The sequence below is a fragment of the Canis lupus genome, chromosome 23, assembly GCF_003254725.2.
Source record: "Canis lupus dingo isolate Sandy chromosome 23, ASM325472v2, whole genome shotgun sequence".
NCBI classification, from domain to species: domain Eukaryota; kingdom Metazoa; phylum Chordata; class Mammalia; order Carnivora; family Canidae; genus Canis; species Canis lupus.
This window is the reverse complement of record NC_064265.1, coordinates 36,777,312-36,801,135: the sequence shown is the minus strand read 5'-3', so window position 1 is coordinate 36,801,135 and position 23,824 is coordinate 36,777,312. Positions and strand designations below refer to the sequence as shown.

The 23,824-nt window shown below is 42.5% G+C and overlaps 1 protein-coding gene across 1 annotated transcript; it reads right to left on the bottom strand.

The window, feature by feature from the left end:
* On the bottom strand, positions 1 to 23,314 carry TRIM42 (tripartite motif containing 42). The gene is given in 6 exon segments (XM_025449017.3): positions 1 to 266; positions 9,671 to 9,895; positions 12,932 to 13,755; positions 18,251 to 18,948; positions 22,780 to 22,892; positions 22,894 to 23,314. Coding segments are annotated over 6 exon segments (2,175 nt in total). The 5' UTR covers positions 23,122 to 23,314; the 3' UTR covers positions 1 to 179.
* Between the last annotated feature and the right edge of the window lie 510 nt (positions 23,315 to 23,824).

The window sequence follows — 23,824 nt, the reverse complement described above, 5'->3', positions numbered from 1 at the left end:
TGACATCAGGCATTTCCTTTTATTAGCTCTTAGAAGACTCAGAAGTCCTGAGAACATTGTCTACAACCTCAATGAAGAATGAAGTGAGAAAAATACGTGTGTGTGTGTGTGTGTGTGTGTGTATGTCTATCTGTGGTGCATCGCTGAGGTTGCTGCCTGCTGTGTGTGTGTGGGGGTGCTCAGAAGCGCTTCTGGAGGGCAGTCTGGATGTTCTTCAGCAGGCCCCACTTAGCTCGGTTCTTCCCACGCCCATCTGGGGTTACCACCTGCAATCAGAAGCAGAGAGCCATGGCACCAGCCACAGGGGAATAGTAGCTTCCAGGAGCATGGCCATGCCATGTGCCAGACCCTCACATATCATCTCATTAACTCCTCATGACAGCCACATGAAGCAGGTGCTGCTGACCCTACTGTATGAATGAGGACACTGAGGCTTGGAAGGACCAGGCAGCTTTTCGCTTTTCTAAAGTTGTAATATGTGGTGAGACTGGGACTTCACAGACCAGGTTCCTCTTCTAAAGCATCTCATTTAACTGAGTGTTGTGACCCTGGCTTCGCTGTAGAGGAGTTCCCCTGGTGTCCCCCCTAGCCCCTGAAAATTGCTTCTGTCATAGCAGAAATTCAAATTCCATTGAATGTGGTTGACTGTTAACAGACTGAGCACCTGTTGACTGGGTTGTGGGGGAAGTGACAGTCTTTCGTCTCTGTATTTCCAACACTGGTTATCATAGAGAGAAGGTTCTAGAGAAATAGATGGAAGGTGAATAGAACCACAATTTGCAAGTCTGCCAATCATCTCTCTCTGATGCTTTGCACTGTCTTTGATCACAATGAGCTCTCAGAGCTACCTGGAAAGGGCAGACTGCACTGGGCAAGTCTCCTACAAATCTAACCAACTCAGCTTACATGTGGATCTCCCTGCTGTATCTTGAAGGTGTTGGGCTTCTCCATGCCTCTGGTATGGTAGCATTCCCATTCCTTTCCAGTATACATTTACTGAACAGGCATTAAGGGAGTGAGGCTGGGATCCTGGGGTGAGGGATAGCCCCCTGGATCAGCGGGCTCTGTCTAGACAGATCAGGACTCATGGGGCAGATGGGGTGGAGGTGTGGTTTGGGCACAAGATTAATGTTTGTACAATGTCCCTATATACAAAGCTTTTAACTTTTCATATTTGTATACAAAGGGAAAGGGCAAAAAAAGAAATAGACACTACCATTATGCCCTCTAGTTGTATCAAATTTATTTTTAATTTTAAATAAAATAGGGCTTCATGCAAGGTAAAGATCATATTATATACATGACACAAGGTCACCCATTGCCTGATAAAAATGGAGATAACACAGAGAGACAGCTTTGGTAAAGATAATAGATATAGTGTAAGATATATACATAGAGCTATCAGGGGTGATAATGAAGGGATAACAGTGTTGTGGCAGTGTTGGGAATTGACTCATAAAACATAGAGGATTTGAATTCTGCTATAAAGTAGTCAGGGACTCCAGAGATAAAGACTGTGTGTGATATGTGAGTGGGGCAGTGAGGATTTGGGCATGTCTATGAACAAAGGGATCAGATGAAATAGAACAGAAGAAATAGAGAACAGAACCTGAGATACTAAAGAAATTGGAAAGATAGTTGACATCCTCTTCCCTGCCCAAAATGTTCAGATGATTTTCCAAATGAATTTTAACAAACTTTTAGGAAAAGACTTGTTCCAGAAAACAGGAAAAAAGCAAAAATTTCCTACCTCATTTTATTAAGCTAATAAACTATTAATTCCAGAGCCAAATAAAAACAATATAAACAAAACATTATAGACCCAGTTCATTTATGATGATAGACACAATAATCCAAAATAAAATAAAATATGAGTTAACTAAAACCAAGTATATTAACTAATCACATCATGATCACATATGATTATTCCATGAATGCAAGTCAAGCTTAACATCAGAGAATCAATGTAATACATTTCATTAAGGCCTGAAGGAGAAGAATCATGATAGTCTCAGATAAAACCAAAAAATGCATAAGAGTGTACAGCTCTCAGAAATTTAGAAGTAGAAGGAAATTTCCTTAATGAGAATTATATACCACAAAAACGAAATAAAAAATTATCATAGCTCAATGGAGAAGCATTAAGATCAGGAATAAGACAAAGATAGCAAGTATTTCAGCTTCTATTTTCTGTAGGACTCATACTCCTAACCAAAGGTATAGGGAAAGAAAAGAAATAGAAGTTCAAAGATTCTAAGAAAAAGCTAAAACTATCATTATTCATAAGTGACAGGGTCATAGCCTAGAAAAACAAGCAAAATCAGCAGATAGACTTTCAGAATAATAAGAGAGTTTATCAAGATTGCTGGAATCAAGATTAATCTTAAAAACCAATAATTTTTATTCTAAACCAGCCATACATTAGAAAGTATAATCAAATATAAGATAAAATTCATAATATCTACAAAGTCTGCAAACTATTTGGTTTAACCAGAAACATATAGGACCTTTATGAGAAGAATCTAAAGGCCTAAGTAAAGCACATTGAATACAATTTGAATACATGTCAGACCTATTACAAAAATATCAGATGTCTCCAAATTAATTTAGAGACTCAGTGCCTTCCTAATCAAATTCTATCTGGATTTTTCTTTTCTTCTTCTTCTTCCTCCTCCTCTTCCTCCTCCTCCTCCTCTCTCTTCTTCTTCTTCTTCTTCTTCTTCTTCTTCTTCTTCTTCTTCTTCTTCTTCTTCTTCTTCTTCCTCCTCCTCCTCCTCCTCCTCCTCCTTCTTCTTCCTTTCTTTTTTTTAGGAATTCAATTTACTTACTCCAGAATTTATATGAAGGAACAAATTCCTATGATTCATTAAATAAACCTTAAAAAAGAAAGAAGGATAATGGGCAGACTTAACCTGAGCAGTTCATCAAGGCAAAGCACAAAGCTGAGGTTAAACTGTAATGATATCGAAACAGACAAATTTACCTACAGGAGGCCATAAAGAACTCACAGACAGACACCTAAATATATGACACCTTAATATAAAATGACAGTGGTACCTTTACTGTATACTAATGGAGAAGAGATTGGTTGGTGGGTGCTATTGGAAAAACTGGCTCACTAGATGGTCAAAAAAAGTGTATCCCTATCTAGCACCTCATACAAAGTGTATGAAGTGGATCTGGATCCACTTCATCTGGATGGATGAAAGTCCTAAATTTGATGGTAAAACGAAAGTTAATAAAAGAATATGTAGAAGATTATCTTTGTGATCTAAGCCTATGGAAGGACTTTCTTAAATGAAACTTCAAAAGGTCAAACCTGAAGGAAAAAATAATTGATGACTTTGATCATATCAAAATGGAAGTTTCCTGCTGTCTCATGAACTACATACACTATGAACAAAGTTAATATACAAATATCAATACAAAAAAAAAAACCAAATGTCAATACAGAGAAGACATTAGCAATGTCTAAAACCATTATTTGGAACATATAAGGACACACTGCAAACCACCTAGAAAAAGAAAAAAGCAATAGAAAGATGGGCAAAGGATATTTCTCAGGCTATATACAGAAGAGGAAATCCTGAAAACTAACAAGCATTTGAAATGAAATTTCAAACAATAAGGAGGCAGCACTTTGTACCTATTGGATTAGCAAAATAGTAGAAAGCTGTATTGTGCTACATATAGGTGGGGCCTAGGATATAGGGACCCTCATTCATTCCTTCTGGACACATACATGCATATATCAAATCAAGTATTCTCATACTCTATGACCCAGCAATTTCACTCATAGTATGTATATATCTGATCGTGGCTAAATTGTGTCCTCTCGAAATTCATACCTGGAAGTCCTACCCCCAGCACTTCAGCACATGCCTGTACAGTAGACCCTTAAACAATGCAGGGGTTAGGGGCACTGACCCCCTGCACAGTTGAAAATCCATGTATAGCTTTTTAGTGCTCCAAAACTTAACTACTAATAGCCTACTGCTGACCAGAAGCCTTATTGATAATATAAACGGTCACTTAAAAATATCTTATATGTTTATTACTGTATTCTTACAATAAAGATAGAGAAAATAAAATGTTAAGAAAATCATAAGGAAGAGAAAATACAGTCCTGTAGTATAAAAAAATCAGTGTATAAGTAGACCCACACAGTTCAAACCTGTGTTATGCAAGGGCCAACTATATTTGGAGAAAAGACCTTTAAAGAGGTGATTAAGTGAAAATGAAGTCATTAGGGAGGTCCCTAATCCAATCTGACTGGTGTCCTTATAAAAGGAAGAAATTTGGACACACAGAGACTTGCCAGAGGTGCCCTCACACAGAGAAAAGGCCATGTGAGGTGTCTGCAAACCAAGGAGAGAGGCCCTCAGAAGAAACCAGGCCTGCCAACAACCTGATTTTGGATTTCTGGTTCCAGGACTGTGAGAAAATTCGTGTTGTTTAGGCCACCCAATCTGTAGCATTCTGGTTTGGCAGCCTTAGAAAACAAATACAGTGTTCCAGAGAAATTCTTATACCTCCATCCTGCCCACAAAATGTCACAAATGAGGCTGTTCACTGCAGCATTATTGGAGCCCACCTGGGTGTCCATCCTGGCTGAGTGGACAGGTAAAGTGTGGTGCCCACATTCACCTTGTGAAGGATGAGGCAGCATCAGGACTAAATGTGTATAAAACACTGTGTTCATAGCTAGAGCATAAAAACACAGCTTTCAGGGAGAAAAGGTGAGAAACAAAGTAGGATATGTGGCACAATACTGTTTGTGCAAATTACCAACACATTGAAAACAGTACTATGTAAGAACTCAAAAGCAACAAGATACACGTAAAACGTATTAGAATAGATGTCTGGGAAGGAATGGCCACAAAAGGGAATGCAAACATAGACAAGAAAATGGCCTTGCATAAACCAGTGTTGAAAATGGACCATGAACTGGAGTGTATGATTAATTCAACCCTCTGTATATGAGGTTAAAAATAATAGGTCTGGCTTGGCCTAAATTATCCTCACTCCAGGGTTCAAGTCTGTCTGCAGAGCAAGTAGGGAGAGACTAATAGGGTTCTATTTGCATGAAGGATCAAAAAGCTCTTTGGCAAAAAAATAAATCCTAAAGAGATAGAGAGTGCAAACTCATTTTTCTTTCATTTCAGGGCAGGTTGTTGCTGTATATGGGTGGTGTGGGGTAGGTTTGGGGTAGTTATTCTTTTTTTTTTTTTTAAGATTTTATTTATTTATTCATGAGATACACAGAAAGAGAGGCAGAGACATAGACAGAGGGAGCCCGATGTGGGACTCAATCCCTAGACCTTGGGATCATGACCTGAGCCAAAGGCAGAGGCTCAACCGCTGAGCCACCCATGTGTCCCTAGGGCAGTTATTCTGAGTGTGGGATAGTGTTGATCACTCAGATTGCCCTGCAGCCTCACCTCCTGAAGATGTGGATCTCAGCCTAGACAGGAGGTCTGAAGTAGGGGCCGAGGTCAAACCAGAAGGGGGATTTCATGAACCCAAGGTAAGATGCTCAGAATGGCTGGGCAGCCTGCCTCTGTGCCTGAAGTTCCAGGCTGGGCAGGAAGGGAGCAGCATTTCAGAGACTCAGAGTAGCTGGCAGAGGGAGCACATGGGAGACACATTAGGTGTGACCTCCAGTACAGACTGAGAAGGAATTTGAGAGGGTGGATGAATGGGGCTGGGGTGGGCACATTTCTAAAGACCTATCAGGAAAGACCAAGAACAGTAGCAGTTTGTGACTATTGTTGGGCTTGAATTTTTTTTTTTGTTTTTTTTGTTTTTTTGTTTTTTTTTGTTTATTTATTTATTTATTTATTTTATTTATTTATTTATTTATTTTTGTTTGTTTGTTTTTTTTTTTTTTTTTTTTTTGGGCTTGAATTTTTACTTCCAAATGTAACAGGGGACATCTGGTTTACAGACTGTGGTAGGCAGAATAATGGCCCCCAAAGATGTCCATGTTGTGATCCCAGGAAACTGTGAACATGTTATGTTACACAGCAAAAAGGAATTAAGGTTCCCAGTCAGCTGGCTTTAAGACAGAAATATGCTGAATCATGAGGTGGGTCCACTGTAATCACAAGAGTCCTTCAAAGTAGAAGAGTTGGGCAGAAGAGAGCCAGGGAGATGATGGTGTGAGAAGGACTCAGCTTCATGATGCTGGCTTGGAAATGCAGGAAGGGGCCATGAGCCCAGGAATGCAGGCAGCTGCTGGCAGTTGGAAAAGGGAAGAGAATAAACTTCTCCTAGAGTCTCCAGAAGGAACACAGCTCTGCTCACATCTTGGTTTTACTCAGTGACACCCATTTTGGAAGTCTGATCTCCAGAATTGTAAGATAATAAGTAAATGTGTATGGTTTAAGCTACTAATTTGTTACGGCAATCATAGGAAACCAGTTACATAGATAGTTCCATTTGTTATGGGAAGACTTCCTGGAAGTTAGCAGAGATTGGAAGTCAGAGGGAGACAAAGTAAGGAGGCTCTTTTCAGAAATGGTGGTCAGGAGGGACCCTGAGACTAGAGGAAGAACAGATTAAATGATATATGACTTGTCTAAAAATACATTTCTCCATTTCTTCGAAACTGTCAGTTAGGCTCTTGGATGTTAGAGGCTGTCAGCTGAGGGCCGTGGGATGAGAGGAATGAGGAGGGCCAGCACAGCACATGTCCTCTGGGGGCTTGCAGCCTAGTGGAGTTGGGGTGGGGTTGGCATACCAGGTTAAGTCCAATGCTCAATCTTGCCTCTCAAAAAAAATTTTTTTTTAAAAAAGTTCTATTCTTACTGCTGTTGGCTTTGACATTCTCCCAGAATCCCAGAGTGAGGTAGCAGGTCCCCAGGGTGGAGCCCACTGACCCACACTTTGCTGAATCTAACTGTGGTGCAGGGGACAAAGAACTCCAGCTTGGATGACACCTAGGTTCCAACTCAACTCCTCCTTCAAGTTTCATGAGGGCCAAGTGTATTCATCAGGAATACACTTTCTCTTCCTGAACCTCAGTGTCCTTATCTCTAAAATAGAGTCAGTAACTCCCCACTTCCAGTGGTTGGTATATCAGTGATAATGAATAGACAGTGTCCGACATGGAGTCAGCCTTCAATAAATGGGACTTTTAAAAAGCATTCAAGTTAATTTTCATGCTTCATGTATTATATTTCGAATAAAATTCCTTAAAAATCAGCAAGTCACAGACTATGAAAATCAAATATGAAAGGTGTTATTTCACTTCCTTTACAAAAGTACATATGATGGAAATATTGTATTTTGGATAAGAAATGATTCGACTTCCTCATTACAGTATTTTAAATGAAACCTTTCAGGAATACCTGCATAGAAGCAATGCCAAAGGAAAAGTATTTCGATTTTATAGGAAAGAACTGAAGTCATTACTTTTATGAAGCTTTATAAATGTCATTCAAACACACCATCTTATTTTCATTTGCTATTGAAGCCTTTACTTATGCAAATCATGACAAATGTTAAGGAAGCCAGTGTTTCCCCTAGAATGCTAATATAATCACAAAGAGGGAGGAAGAATTACTTCTGAAGGAAAAATCTATATTGCAGCTCTGCGAGTCAGATAAAAATGAAGCTTCCAGAAAACCTCATTAATTAGTGCTCTGCTCATTTAGAAATTGTGTTAAAAAGCAAAGAAACTGGAATGAGTTTCCTTCCCATATAGGGAGTACAAATTAATCGCATAAACACAATTTCAGGGGGAATGTTATTTCTTGACTGATTGCATAAAACACTTAGCTTTCAGGCATCTTATGGTACTTTGTAATTATTAATTTTATTCATCAATTTATTTCTTCACTCTTTAATTTAGACATTCATTCATATATTCATTTGTTTGGTCACATTTTCAGTCATGTATTCATTCAATAACCATTAAGAACCTGTGATATGCACAGTGCTGTGGTAAGCATTGTGGGAGAAAGAGAGATGAATTAGACATGAAGTTTGTTCTCAGGGAGTTCAGAGCTTAAGAGGAAGGACAAAACATCTATCTAAGAAGGGCCGACACATTTTAGTCTCTCCACCCCCCTGTCCTTGACCCTCGCATGTAAAAATGACAGGAAATACATTTAAAAAAAAATTAGTAACAGCACTGAGTGCCCTTCATAAGCAAGACATTTTTGAGGAATTTCTGAAAAATGAGAAGGCAGATGGAATTAGATGAAGGAAAAATCCATAGTCAAAAGGACATGCAAAATATGGTAGCAGCTATGGGTGTTTCATGCTTGGGAGAGAAGGGTAGTGATAAAACTTGGGCTCGGAGGCACCTTACTGATAGTGTAACTGGCAGGGGTAGAGCAAGAGGAGCAGCAAGGCAGACTTTCTCATTCCACTTCCTTCCCAGCTAAGTGTCTGACCTCTGTGGGTGGAGGGGGTGCATGTGGGTGCTGGCTCCAGAAGTAGTCCAGATGGACTAGAGAGCCTCCACCTCCAGCAGACTTGCTACTGGTAGGCCAACTAACAGCATAATCCTGCCCCCACCCTACCTCCTGCTTCCCTTCATCGCTAGAGAGAGCAATGAATCAGATTCCCTTCTGCAAACATTTGACCCAAGACAAAGGGAGAGTGGCTACAATCAATGATTGTGTTGATCACATAGAGATTGGGCCAAGAAAATCCAAAACCACAAGCAAGCTGAATTTAGGGGAGGTTATACTACAAACTGGCTGAAAGTCGTGCAGATTTGAGCAGAAGCAGGCATGGACAAGCAGACAGAGGGAGGACAGAGAGACAGAGACAGAGAGAGGAAGGCAGAGGAACTGATGGCTTTTCAGGTCCCGTGGGGACCAGATGTATGTCCTGGCTGGAAGTGGTCTCATGAGACTCCTCTTTCTCTGTACCATAAATTTCCCTTTTCCAAAGCTGAAATGAACAGACTTAACTCTCTTTCCTCTAAAGAATCCCTGATTAAGCCATAACCTACTCTTATCCCAAAGAATATCATCATGATTATATAGTAAGGTAGCTCTGGGAAGTCCCGATATTTTTCTTCCTTTTCTCCATTGAGTATCACTAAAATTATACTCATGAATGCATATCCCTTGGGGATACAAAGAAGAGTCAACCTTGCATCACAAAGAAGATAGGAATAATCCTGTCTCTTCTGTTTGGGAGACCATTCTGACATGCTCAGCGGCTATTCCTTGACTTCCAGATAAACAGCAAATGAAAATTTATAGTATAACTATGCCCAAAATATTGCATGGGACATGCTTATACTAAAAAAATTGTTTGTGTCCTGTATTTATGTTTGCTAAATCTGGCACTCTACACTTGATTTGAGTCACCCTCTTTTTTTGTCCTTCTCATGCCACAATGATCTGCCACAAGGATCCTGAGCTCCTTGAGGGCAAGGATTATGTCTTATTTTCCTCTAAATCTCTACATCCTAAAAGAATGCTTGGCCCAAATGTTTTTTGAATCGAACTGAACTAATAATTCTCAGGCCTCATTTGCCAAGTTGGTTGAGGCCAGCAGCCTTCTCTTTGACCTGAGTTAACAAGTTTTCTGGGATTAGAGGGGGTAGTCACACAGTAGGTTCTGTGATTTCATGATCATCCTAACAGAGCTGCATCAGAGCTTATAAAGAAAGTCTGTCTGAGAAAAAAAAAAATGTGCACAGTACCTTGCAGATGTCACTCCATTGCCCAGGACCATTGTCGTTGATGGCTCTAACTTTAAACAGATACTCAGTATTGGGGGTCAGATTGTGCAGTTCCAGATTCTGCTGCATTATATCCCGAATTTGCCCACAAAGCTCTGTCCGCACATTGTTAGGAGGGGTAGTAATGAGTTCATAAAATTCCATCTCAAAAGAGTCCACATCTTCTGTTGGGCATGTCCAATAAACCTATGAAGCAATGAACATGTGGCTGTGATACTAATATATACCATTCAGCTTTCTTTCCTATAAAGATTTGTGTCACTGTCAGTGGGGTGAGTTTAAGCTGACCCCAACTCTTCCAGCTGCTACGGACTTTGGCATAGACTATGTTCAACAGCCTTGAAAGGCTGCCTGATAAGGCCTAACATGTTGCTCGTGATGCATTTCAAGAACAAAAGAATGCCCCTCTGGGTTCTGTTACCATCACCCAAAATGACGGGACCACTGTTCTTACACAACTAAGCAAGGTAGATGCCATTTATTGAACATGTTCTATGCATCAGATTCTCTGTCAGACATTCCTTTACTCACCTAGTTTTTACAACTCCCTTAAAGGGAAATTTTATCATCCCATTTTACAGTTAAGGCTCAGGAAGGTTACATTTAGCAATTTCTAATAGAACCACAGACCAACCAAGATGAAAAGTGTATCTATTCCAACCCTCTCTTTTACACACAAGGAAGTAGAATACCAGAGAGGTGAAATGACTTACCCAAGTTATGGAGAATATATGTTCACACTCAAAACATAAAATTTCAACTTTTGGAAAGAGGTATTTAACAAGTGTCAATTAGCAGCTTGTGCCTGGGATATAAATATTTTATACTGATTATATTTCTATGCAGTTACTGTGTTCTTAAAGTTTTAATAAATTCAAATGTTATTACATTTATATAATTAATTTTTTAATACTCATAAGAGCATACATTTTTGTGAATTTATATAATTTTTGGTTATTTTTATATATTTATACTTGTAAAACTTTTTATAAATTTATATAACTCATCAGTAAAAATTATTTTTTTTTCTGATTATCAAAACTAACATACTCATTGTAAAAGACCTGGAAAGTATAGAAAAAATATAAGGGGTGAAAATAAATATCACTTATAATCCCCAAATTCTGTTAATAATTAATTTCTTTCCAATTTTGGGACATACACAAATACAGAGATACACATAATTTGGATTATATTGCTTTGATTCTTCTTTTCTTTCACTTGTTATACTTTACATATTTCCCTATATTATGAAAAACTTAGTAAAGCACCACTTTAATAATTGTCCCATAAGTGATTTAATCTTTCATAGTTGAACATTTAGGTTGTTTCTAATTTTATAGTCTAATAAATAATGATGCAATGAAGACTTTTGGGGCATGAATCTTTATCTGAATTTTTAATCATTTCTCTGGGAAAGATTTCTAGAAATAAAATTGAATTTTTAGAAAAAACTCCTTAGGATTTTTAAGATACATATTGACAAGTTATAAGACTAACATTAAGGATTTTTCCTATGCCAAAAGCCTAAGAGGACTGTCAACCATCATTTGTGAGAGAAAGCAACATTAAGTTAATCTTTGGCATTACTGAGCACTATGTTTCCCATGTGAATTCCATCCCATCATCCTAATAGGGATCAATGATATCTTCACACCAAAAACCACTATTTGGTAGTAGGTTTAGGTGTTCTGTCTCTGTCTCTCTCTCTCTCTCTCTCTCTTTTTTTAGGTGTCCTCTTTTGACAATGTCTTGCTTGACTAGGTTTTCCTATGTAGGCCTGTTTCTTGGGCTCCTCCAGGGACCACTAGCCAGTGGCATGGAGTGACTGTTTTCCAAGCCCAAGTATGGAGCAGATATCACTAGTCCTTCCCTTCCAGAGCAAGAAACTGCCAACCTCCTAAGCAATCTAAGTTGCATGGAGAGACCTAAGGTCATAACTGAGCTAATGTCACATACACTTTAGGCTTTGCTGATCTAGTTTCATTGGGAGATGAAAGTTCAGCTGCTCAGTTGTGGGTATCTCTTACATGAAGGGCAGAGATACTTTGCTGTGTCTGATAGCCCATGGGAAGGTATATTCTACTTTGCAATGTAGGTCATTCTTGCTGGCAATTATAGACTCTAAAACACAGATTATGATGTCTCAGGAGAACAGCAAAGTAAAGCTTGGTCAGTGTCTGGCTTTCATTTTCTTGCTTTTAGACCCTTGATGTTAAAGTGTGGTGTGCAGACTGGCAGCAATGGCAACACCTGGAAGGTTGTTAGAAACATAAAATCTCAGGACCCCCTGAGGCCCACTGAAACAGAATCTGAATTTTAACAAGACTTCCAGGTGCACATTAATGTTTGAGAATCAATGGGTTAGAGTTCAAGGATGCTAAAAATCTTTGGGAGCGTTCTCAAAACAAAAGATGGGTGGCAAAAGATGGGTTTTGCCACACAAAAGCAGGCCAAGGGCTGGTCTGGAAGATGTCCGTGTAGGGAACCCTAAGAGAGGCAAGGTAGCTCTAATAGAATATCTAATTGCAAGTTATTCTGTTTCCCTCCCTGAACCTTCATAACACATTCTATAAACAGTTCAATGTAGATTCAGCTGGATTTGAAAGGAATATCAAGGGAAGGGTCATTTGTCCATGTTAAGCCAAGAGGGTCAGGGAGGAGTTGTGTCCCCTGAAGTCAGATGATAGAAGCTATAGAGGTCTGTGAGAGATCCACGTCCCCCAAAATTTGAATCTCAGTAGGTTAGAATTGGAATTCCACTGGGGATTATCCTTCCATTCTTTCCAAATCATCGAGAGTATGGACACTTTCTTTAGGAAAGGTAGCAATTTAGAGGAATCACAGCCTATATTTCTAACTTGAATTTCTGTGTTCTCTCTACTCTTATAGGTTTTCCCCTGGGAAATATTACACCCTCCAATCAGTCTCTTCATATTACTTTGGTTCCCAATTGGATTGCCCTTGAATGGGGTTGGGGCTTTCAGATGTATTTTTGTCTATGAGTTAAATATGTTGTTTGGTTTAAGCCAATCTTGGGGTACTTAAGATTTTAGGAACTTATCCCTTTTGAATGGGCTGACCCTGAGGAATGCAAAGGAGCAGACTTGAGTGACTAGACCCTAGAGGTCAAAGAGGTAAGTGCAACCTTTTCTGACTACCCACTTCCATTTTGTACCCCACATCCTCCCACCTTCCCCACAGGCCCAGAGCCTTTCTTACCTTGGCGGCTCTAGGATACACCAGAGTCTGGTAGATAACAATTGGGCCTGGGGTCTTCACAGAACCATCATTGAATGAGTACCAGTTGTGGAAGCTGTTGCTGTTCTGCACAGACTGGTTTTCTGCCCCTGCGCTCCAGTATGTATAGAGGCCATCTGTGGGTTTGGCAGGTGAGGCAGATTGGGCTCGCCCATAGGCTTCCAGACCCATCTTGGCCTTCTCACCACCCGTGGCATTGAAGGACAACAAGGAGGAGCTTCGCTGGTATATCTGTTGGTTGTCGAAGCTGTGAGTGCTGAAAGTAACCTTCCTGGCCATCATCATTTCTGAGTGCATGGGATAGTGGGAGGGCAAGGAGTCCCCTGAGGAGCATACCTTCTTGGGTCCTGTGGGGAAGAGCTCATGGATGGCACTGCTGAGCTCAGCAAAGTCCAGGGGCATACAGTGCAAGGAGTGTAGTCGGAGTTGCGGGTCAGGCCTATAGGTGCTCTGGATGCCATCTTCGATCTGGTCCACGAGAATCTTGGCAGACTGCAGGAACGCCACCTGGCCTGTCTCCTTCAGTGCTTCCTTGGAATAGGCGATCAGGCCATCCATTTCATTCACTTTCATGGTTGTGACGTACACATATTTTTCAATCTCCTTCTGCCTAGACACCTCCAGATTCTCTATCTGCTCCATGATGGACTTCTCCTTCTCCTGTAGAATGCTGCGCAGCTTGAGAAATCCATTTCGGATCTCTTTTCGCTTCACCTCCTTGTCAGCTTTAAAGCTGTTTTTTAAAATGTTGAACTCCATTAGGTCATTATCAATCTCATAGCGGACTGCAAAACAACCAGGTTAGTTACTTTCGTTAAAATTTTCATCTCCCCAGGTGTCAAAGCCGATGGCAGACTGGAGAAATTTCCCATGGATCACGAGAAAGTGGGCAGAGAGGGAGCGAAGCCTCTTGTAGTTGAACTGAATTAGGCTAGAACAGGTTTATGAGGTGTATCTGGCCTCCCTCAGGACCCCCCTCTCGGCCTCCTTATCTAATACTTCCCTCAGGAATAACAGCCTTTCTTTCTTGGCATAGTTATATCTAATTTCGGTGGCCCTGGGTTGAAATGGAAAGTCCAAGGCCACCCTTGATATGAATTTTTACCAGATTTCTCTTGTCACCATATTGGACTTGAGAAGAGGTGATGGTTTTCCCTATGTGAAAGGTAATAAGCTTCTTCAGGGGCAAGAGAAAGAACTAAATTTCTCACAACTTCTAAATGCTGCCTCGCCTGCCTCATTCACCAAAAACCTAGCCCTAGATAACGGGAGGAAATCAGCCGGGCTCCCTCTCTTGCCTTGCCCCCATTTCCTTCCAAGAAAGAGTCTGCTATTGCACTCAAGGAGAACCTAATTTTTCCTGTATCCTCTTATGTGGCTTTGGATTTTAGGTTCACTTAGGCATTCAACAAACATTCACTAAACACCTGTTTCATGTCACATGCCTTCCAAGGTAATAGCGATACAGATATGAATATGAAAGGGCACTGATGCTCAAGGCAGTCATAAATACGATGATACTACAGTATAGAGGGTGCTAAGACAGAATGTATGTGGCACATCTCTGTGAAATGAGCACCTTTGTTGGCTTTACAGTGATTTAGGCATCAGGCAGCAACAGCTATGTGAAGACATGTCAACCTTCTGTGGCCTAAAGGTAAGATCTTATCCTGAACAGCCAACTTTGCAGTGAATTGATGGGCTATAATTCTCACCAAATTTTACTCAGGAGTAGGGGTGCCCAAGAATTATTTTGTACTTGGTTCTTAACATTGTCCCGGGTGCAGAGTAAGCTGGACTTTTGTGGGTGGTGGCCATTGGAATAATGATGTGCATTTGAGTAAGAGAAACTCAGGAATCCTTTTGGGCCATGAGAACCGGTGTGACTGCTGTCTTGGTTATCACTATGACTAGGATGTGTAGAAGGGCTTGAAAGGTATTTATTCAGTGAAAGTCAATGTGTCCTGTTTTTTAACATCTTTAGGGTAAATGTCACTCTCTGGCCTATTTTGTGAAGCTGCCGTTTCCTCTGCCCTCAAGCTGGCACAGAAGGAATGAGGAGGCGATACAGATGGGGGCTGAACAGGAAACAATCAGGTGATTGCAGAGGTGCTGAGAAGTGCTTCCTGCTCTCCCCTGATGCAAACTCTACTGTGGCTTATGGCAGCTGAAATTCAACTTTATTCATTCATTTCTTTGACTATTCAATAGTTACTCACTGCCAAAGAAACTTGTAGGAAATTCCTTGCTTTATTAGGGATTAAGTTTGTGTAAACTCCTGAGAGGTAGGATAAAAATTCCTTAGTTGAGGGGGAAAGAGGCAGCACCAAGAGAAAAGAAAGAGGAGGCCAGAAGCACTCCTCCCCCATCTTACAAATATGACAGCTTTCCAAGAGCTGGTCCTAGAGCAAAGTTAAATCAAGATCTCTTTCAGGCAATACTCTTAAAAGTAGGTATTATTTGTTAACCATTTATTATAGACCAGACCTATATGATACACATATTATGGATCACATCTCTATATTATCATATACAACACGTATCTTCCTATGAGGAAGATATTGTTCCCATTTATAGATGAGGAAACTAAGGCTCCAAGAAGTTAAGTTACTGTCCAGTGTCACACAGCTAGTAAATGGGAGAGACCAAGTCCTATCTCTAATTCTATAAGTCTGACTCCAAAGGCTATGTTTTGAATTGCTCCAGTGTGGTTCTCAGCCCTCTATGAGCTCCAAAATCCCCTGGGGAACTTTATTTTTTTATTTTAAAAATTTTATTTATTTATGAGAGAGAGAGAGGCAGAGAGGCAGAGATATAGGGAGAGGGAGAAGCAGAGGGAGAAGCAGACTCCCTATGGGGAGCCTGATGCAACACTTGATCCCAGGACCCTGGGATCACAACCTGAGCCACCCACATGCCCCTTCTAGGGAACTTTAAAGAAAACTCTTCTCTTGGCCTCACTTGCTGAGATTCTGAGTTGGCCTGAGTTGGGGCTCAGGAATCCAGATGAGGCATTTTGCTGCTGCAAATTAGAATCTAATTCAAGGAATTTTGGGGGGATCTTGTTAAAAATGCAGATTCACATGAAATTAGTATGGGTGGGGCCTATGGTTCTGCATGCCTAACGGGCTCCTGAGTGGTGCCATTGTTGCTGGTCCTAGTTAGCTCCCCAGGTGGTTCCAATGTGCAGCTGGGATCAACACCACAGTTCAATCAATTGACCCAAACTTGATCTTCCCTCCCAGGCTCAGAGTTTCTCAGTGTATTGTCAGATCATCTGCTTTTGAATTACCTGAAGATCTGTTTAAAATGCAGATTTATGGCACCTTCCCCAAAAGTGAATTGAGTCCTTAAGAGCAAGTTTGAACCCTGGTTAAAAAAATGGGGGGGTGGGTGGGTGTGGGTAGTGGTAGTTCCCTTAGCAAGGATAGGCAGGGTTAAATTCTTTACCTACATATAAATGGATATGCCTTGAAGGTGACCCCTGTCTCCTTCCAATTGCTGGGCTCTCTGGAATTTGTACTGGTGTCCCTTTACACTGAATTGAATTTCATTGTCTGGTTCCTAGGTGCCCTGGACTCTCAGAAACTACCTTGGGTTTCTCCTGTGTTAAAAATCCAGGCTTCCTGTGGTTGCATGGGGGCCACAGCAGACTGTAGGCAGCAGTCCTTTCCCCATGCTGAGGCCCCAGAGAATCTAACTGAGCCAAGGTAGGGAGTTAAGAAAACCTTAAGAAAACCCATTAGGAACTAAAGGGGCTACCCATTTACTTGGCAATGTGGCTCCTTTAGAGTTTCTTTAATATAGAGACTTCCCTGGTGGTGGTTCTAAAACTGAATAAATATCAATTGATAAACAGTGTCTCCTAGTAGAAGTAATTGAGAAATGAAGGTATTCCAGAAATATCTATGCTAGGGAGAGGTACTAGGTGACAGAGTTAGCAAAGTCCATCTCTGACCCATTTCTATGTCCAACAGGACCTCTGTGCAGCTCAGAGAAAAACTGCCTCCCACTCATATGTTCAGGCATGTTTACACATGGACACTGAAATATCTGACAAAGGGAAAGGGCTGGGGTGATCTGGTGCACTTTGGTCACTTGACTGTCGTCCACTTCTTAAGGAAACAGACCACAGATGATGGCGGTGGTGGTGGTTTCTGTTGCTTTTCTATCTTTCAATATTCAGATTCTAGTCACTGTTTAGCACAGGGTAGGTTGTCAAATGAATATTATGGATTTAACATGGGCGTTGGGGTCAGATGGACCAGATCTGCCCATTTACTAGCTGCTTTGTGTCAATGACTTCTTGGAATCCCTGTTGTCTTATTCATGGAGGAAATTTTAGTGCCTGTACTGTAGGACGATTGAGAAGATTAGGCCTGGGCAAAGTAGGCCTCTCTTCAAGGAAGCTATTCCCAGGGGGCAAAAAGCCCTAAAAGGATATCTGAAATCCTCATGTCTAATCAGGTGGATCAACACCCAGACACTATGGGTTTCTTTGCTGAACTCTGCAAAATATTGTTGTACTGCATTCTAGCGTGGAAACTAGGGTAAGTTTCCCTTATACAAACTGTACCTATTTTATAGGTAGCCAATATAAAATAACCCTGAGCAGGCATGCAGAAGAAAAACCAGCTGTTGGCCACAATATTATTGGCTATTTTTGAGTTTTTCTGTTATTATATGTTTGCTACTAGTTCATTTACTTTGCTGTTTGCAAGTTTTGAGAAAACATTGTCAAGGAAAACTTAAAATGAGATAATTCTCAATGTGGACTTAATTCTTTCCCTCTGCAAATTGGGAAAATATCAAAGATATCCAACTTTAGTGACAAAACACTTTAGAAAGGCTCACAGATCTTTGTGATACTAGAAGATCAAATTTTCATTTTCCAAAGGAGGAAATGAGGTCCAAGGTCATGAGGATTATAACCAAGATGATAGAATCTTTCTGTGCTGATTATGTGCCAGATACTTTTTTGCATGCTTCACTTAGAGTAACCTATTTAATCCCTACAGTCACCCAATGGAGTTACTACTGCTATGCCTATTTTACAGATGGGAAAACCGAGGCACAGGGAAGTTAAGAGGCTGATGGTAGTTGCCATGCATGCACACCAGGCCAATGCCTTTCAGCCCCGTTCAGTGTTTCCCAGTGCTTAGATTGCCCCAAGGTGGGGTGGGGCGGGGAGGCCCTCCCCAAACAGCCTGCGCAGAGCCATTTTCCCCATCAGTTCCTGGATAAGGAGTTACTGTGCAGGAGAGGGAAGGGGACCAGAACCTGCTTTGAACTTGGCGATGGCGCTGAAGAGTGCGGCGGCCCTTTCGGAGCAGGCATCGATGAGGCTGATGGTGTCGTGGCCGTTGTGGAAAGCCGTCTTGCAGAAGGTGCAGAGCAGCTGGTTGTCGTGGCGGCAGTACTCAGTGATGCGGCTGGACGGGTGGTGGATGCAGATCTTCTCATCCTGGTCCTCGGTGCTGGTGTCCACGAAAACGTGGTCCTGCATGGCCACGTCCGAATGGAAGGTCTTGAGGCAGTCGTTGCACAGGTTGAGACGGCAGGTGATGCAGCGCTTGTAGGCAATGCGCCGGTTGCGGCAGACCTGGCAGACGATGGGCCCGGAGGAGCGGTCGAAGCGCCACTTGAGGTAGCCGTGCTGCTGCATGTAGCGCTTGGTGAGCCGCCCGCGCAGGTAGTTCTCGGGCAGCTGCATCTTGTGGCTGTAGGGCATGCAGTGCGAGCGGCTGCACACGGGGCAGATGAGGATGAAGAAGTTCTCTGTGACCTCGGCGTGTTTTTGCAGCTGCCGCAGGCACTTCTCGCACAGGCTGTGGTTGCAGGGCAGCATGAAGGAGTGCAGGCGCAGCCGGCTGCACATGGGGCAGGAGAGATGGTCCACCAGGTTGCTGTTCGCAGGTGTGGGCTTCACTTCATCCACCTGGGTGTCGCTGGCCCCGATGCGCAGCGCGGTCTTGGAGCTGGAAGGAGAAGCAGACGTGGGGAGAGCTTTAGGAGGCATGCCCCAGAGCTCACCCGAAAGAACTGGGGATCACTGCAAGGCAGGCCAGTTGATGGCAGGGAGCATCGGCTCTGGGCCAGGGCCCCCCACAGGGTTCTAAAGGCGCCTCCACTATTCTTTTAGCTGGGTGATCTCAGGTCAGTTAGTTAACCTCTCTCTGCCTTTTTTCTCGCTATAAAATTCGCAGTCACATTATAGAGTTTCTTGAGGGGATTAAAATTACATTTAATACGTACAAAGCTTGAGAGTGGCCCCTGGAACATAGTAAGTAGTAGACAAGTGCATGTTGTGATTTTTGAGCAAGAGAAAGCAGGATAGACTGGCCTGGCACCATCAGTTGGGCCTTGGTGTTCTGTGACATTACTGGCGGGCCACAGAACTCCAACACCTGAAAAGCCATTCTGGAACTGTGATGGAGCAAAGCAGAAATAAGACCACTTCATCCTCTTTGAATGTAAGCCAAACAAGAACATCGTCCAAACCACAAAAGTAACCAAACTCAGCTTATTCTGGTTAGTGGGAGTGACTGCTGTTTTTTCACCAGTTGCAGTGTTAGGCACCCTGTGTTCTTCCCATCTTGTAGACAAGATTTTTTTTTTTTTTTATCAAGCTATCCACTAGGAGATCTACCCCCACGTCCTCACCCAAAATGAGGCTAAATCCCATAATAACTTGCTGATGCCTTCTTACTGAGACACTTCACTTCTAACCATGCTGTTATGTTCTCACTTGTTGTAATGACTCGATAAATCCAATCCTATCCACCTATAGGTATGTTCTTGGTGAGTTTCGCTTGGTGGGCATTGACATCATCATTGTTATTGTATGTAGGATGGAACACAGAAGAGGATGGGTACAGTGTCCTTCCCAGGACACCAGGAGGTCAATCCCTGAGCCAAGCCTGGAACCTGTGTGCTTCAACCAGAAGATCCAGAGGTTAGAGTTAAGAGTCTAGGCTCTAGGGGCAAGTGCTCATGCTGAAGTACAACCTTTAGAGTTGTGCCTTTGAGGTGAGTTTCTTACCTATCCCCTTCTCAGTTTCCTCATCTGTAATTTGAAGCTCAAAGTTCACAATACTATGTACTTCATGAGAATTTTATAAAGTCTACATGAGGTAAACCATGAGGTCCTTAACTGCTGGTGCACAGTAAGGTCTCAATAAATGTGGCCACTGCAAATACTCCCCTCAGGTACTAGCCAGCTAATGTCCATAGTAGAGGACAACAATGGTCAAATCCAGGAAAAGTGTGTGTTTCTACTGTTTTGTTTGTGTGTGTGTGTGTGCGTGCGTGCGTGCCTGCATATGTATGTGTTGATTCTTTGTCTAATAGTTGAGGCTGATTTCATATATTTAATTCTAAGAATCATGGATGAAGAAGAACCATAGATGAAGTAAAAGGATACTAGTAAAATTCAAGTGCATGTTCTAAGAAGCTATAATCAGGGCAAAAAGCAGTTTCTGAAAATAAGTAAGTTTGCTGTGAGGATTGAAGTGGAAACAGATACACAATTTGTGACTATTCCTGTCTCTTCACATTAGTGATATTTGGGTGTTGATTTTGACATTATGGCTGTATTCTCATCTACTTCTGGCTTCTTGCAGTCTCTAGATGCCCCTATCTCCTTCCCCATCCCTTAGCCAAGGACCTATCTCTTAGAGCTCAGATAGTCAAAGGTGCTGCCCAAGCATACTGGGAAGGAGTGCCCCTGTGGTGATAGAGTGCCTCTTGTGGGGACTCAGGTTCCTGGAAAGCTCATCCTTTAGGAATTTGGATACTAGGTCCTAAGCCTGCTCTCCTCCGTGTTCTCAGCCCCATTCCCTCTCTGCTTTCTCGGTCTCCTGCCTGGGCCCTGCAAGGAGTTGCTAGAGGTACAGTCAGTTGTACATGTGATAGCTGGATGAACCTCTAGTTCAATAAGGTGGAACTCTGAGAATCATGGTGTAATATAAAGGGAGACAACATGAGAAATCAGGAAGAGGGGGGAAGGGAAGGTAATGTTGGGGGAAGAAAGAGAGAGCAGGGATGAGAGACAGGTAGCCCAGAGAGCTGGGATGGAGATGAAAAAGGAAGTGAGAAAGAAATGGGAAATTCAGAGCTTCATGAGACCAGAGTGGGGCTGGATGAACAAGGTGCTGAGCAGGAAGTGGCAATGAGGAGCATGGAGGCAGTGATGCAGAAACCAGGGGAGAGGCCAGTTGGAAGATAAACCTCAGTGTCCCACTGCCTACTTCCTGACACTTGCAGTTGGATCTCTGACCATCTTCTGAAAGCCTCGGACTTGGACCTGGGCATTCAGTGGTCATGGTTCCATGCCCAAAGAGCCACCAAACCCAGTAGCCTTGCCTTCTTGCTGAGATATTCAGCCTCTTCTCCTTTGCACAGCCCCCTCCTTACAATTTAGGCCTAATTCTCCTAGTACCTGGGTTCTTACTGTGTCACCTGGCAGGTCTCCCAGCTTCCCTCCTGTTCCCTCTAGGCCATATGTAATATAGAATCACCTGGGGTGGATTTTACAATTCTGATGTCCAGGTGATACCCCAGACCAATGATACCAGAATGTCTGGGGATGAGGATCTTTGTAAAGATCTCCAAGTGATTCCAATATAAAGCAGAATTTGGGAGCGACTGACCTAAGGCATCTTTCCAAAGCACCAATGTCATCCCTACTCTGTTAAAATGTGGTCAGTGACTCTCCATTGCTGAACATGCAGAAAATAGGGCAGTTGAGTCAAGAGGGAGGAGTGTGGATGCTACTTTCTGCACCTGAGAACTTCTGGACTTGCATCTAGGACCCCTGGGTTCTCTACTCATGCAAATACCACAAGAGGTTCATGAATGGAGGGTAACGTTTGTTAAGCATCTATTACTAAGTGCTGAACTACAAAATGGATAATATTTTTTTGTGTGTGAATTCACTGAACCTTTGCTCATGGAATTGCTTTGCTTCAAACCTGCCTCTCATTTTCTGCCTCTCCAAATGCTGCCATCTTACAGTACTGAGCTTTGATCTTTTCTCCTCTAAGAAGTCTGTCTTTGCTACTCCAGACTCTCCTCAAATATGACATAAAAGGACTGCCTCCATCAGAGCAGGAAGAGAATATGCAGTGCTTGACACAGGGGGCTAATGCCCCATGGAAGTAATTGCGACCTTAAGTTCCTAAGCAGGAACTGATGGCCATCTGGGGTACTTCATAGGACACAGGAGCCAAAAGTGGCCTGGGGAAGTTGTTAACTTTCCCAATAAGTGTTGAAGGTATCAAAAGTTCAGAGGAGGAAGAAAAAGGACAATTTACATTTTATATCACATAACAGATTACAAAACACATTTTATATCACATAACAGATTACAAAACACAAATCCCTGTACCCACCGAACCATGGCAGATATTATACTGAACACTTTGGAGTACAGCATTTTTAAGTAAAGACACAGATTCTGGGTTCAAAATCTGGGTGCATCTTACCAGCTATGTGATCCTGGGCAACTTAACCTTTTAAAAGCTTAGTTTCCTCAGTGGTGTGGTGGGTGTGGGCAGTGCCTGGTAGGTGGCTTATAGATGAAGTATTAGCTCCTGTTTGGTGCAGGTGAGAGAGTGCAGTGCTCATTCACTTGGCTGGTGGGGCATGGATTTGGAACTCAGGGCTAGATGCAGTTACTGGCTGTTTAGGACACCCTCAATTGTTACAAAATTCTTGGCCTCCTTTTTTCAGATAGAGAAATGGCTTGCGGGTAAGGGCATCTAGGAGCCCACAGCTGGTGAGGGTCCCATGGGGTGCCTGGCACTTACGAGGTGCGGATGCTCCTGAGGCGGCCCTTGCGGAACGTGATGGTGGCATTGCGGCAGCAGCGGCTCTCATAGTAGTAGCACTGGAGGTTGCTGCTGGTCGTGCAGCAGCACTTTGCAGTTGGGGTCATTGGCCCAGGAGCAGCAGCACCAGTGGCAGTTGGGGTTCTCGGAGCAGGTGCAGTGGCAGCACTGGCAGTTGCGCTCATCCTTATACGGGCAGGGGAAGCAGGTACAGTTCCGCTCTGAGGTGAAGAGGAACTTGCAGCACAGACAGGAGCATAATCGAGGACAACATCTCTGCCATGTACAACATGGAGAGCAAACACACATAGCAGTCTCCATGGCGCCTACATGATCACCACCGGCTGTCTAGGGCTCTTGACATCTCTATCAGAATCTTGCCGTCTCCTAGGGAGTGGGTCCCTCCCCGACTCTGATGAGGCCCTCAGCTTGGAGGTTGCAAGAAGTTGGCTTTGTGAGGGTTTCACAGGTGGTGTCCCTACTAGGAAGCTCCTGGGCTGGCATTTACATATATCAGCCTGAGGCCATTTGCTTATGTCACAATCCCTGTCTCCCCACCATGTCTCACCATGCTGGTTGGATGAGATGTGGGGGGTAGTGCAAGGGGTGGGGAGCTGATGGACAATCCATGCTTCCATAGGATCGGTTCCAAAGGAGGGTTAATGCAAAGAGCATCCTGGAGGTTTAGCTGTCACTCATCATCTTTTGGTTTATGGGGTGAATTTCAGAAGCTATTTCTCTTTGATGATGTTTTCCCCTGCGACTTTGGCTAGTTGACTTCAGGGTATGTCTTCATGGGCTGAAAAGCCTGGGTATGATTGATTGGAAGTGGACTGACCTCGGGCCTTTTCTGCATTGATTGAACTCTTTATGCAATGAACAAAGCACAGTGTTTACAAATCATGGCCACATTTAAGGAGAATTACCATTTGGAGAAGGAATTAAGGGAAATAAAAAAGATAGGGGTTCACTTAGGCACATCTTTCAGCAGTCATTGAGTTTGTCCATTGCTGCATAGCCACTG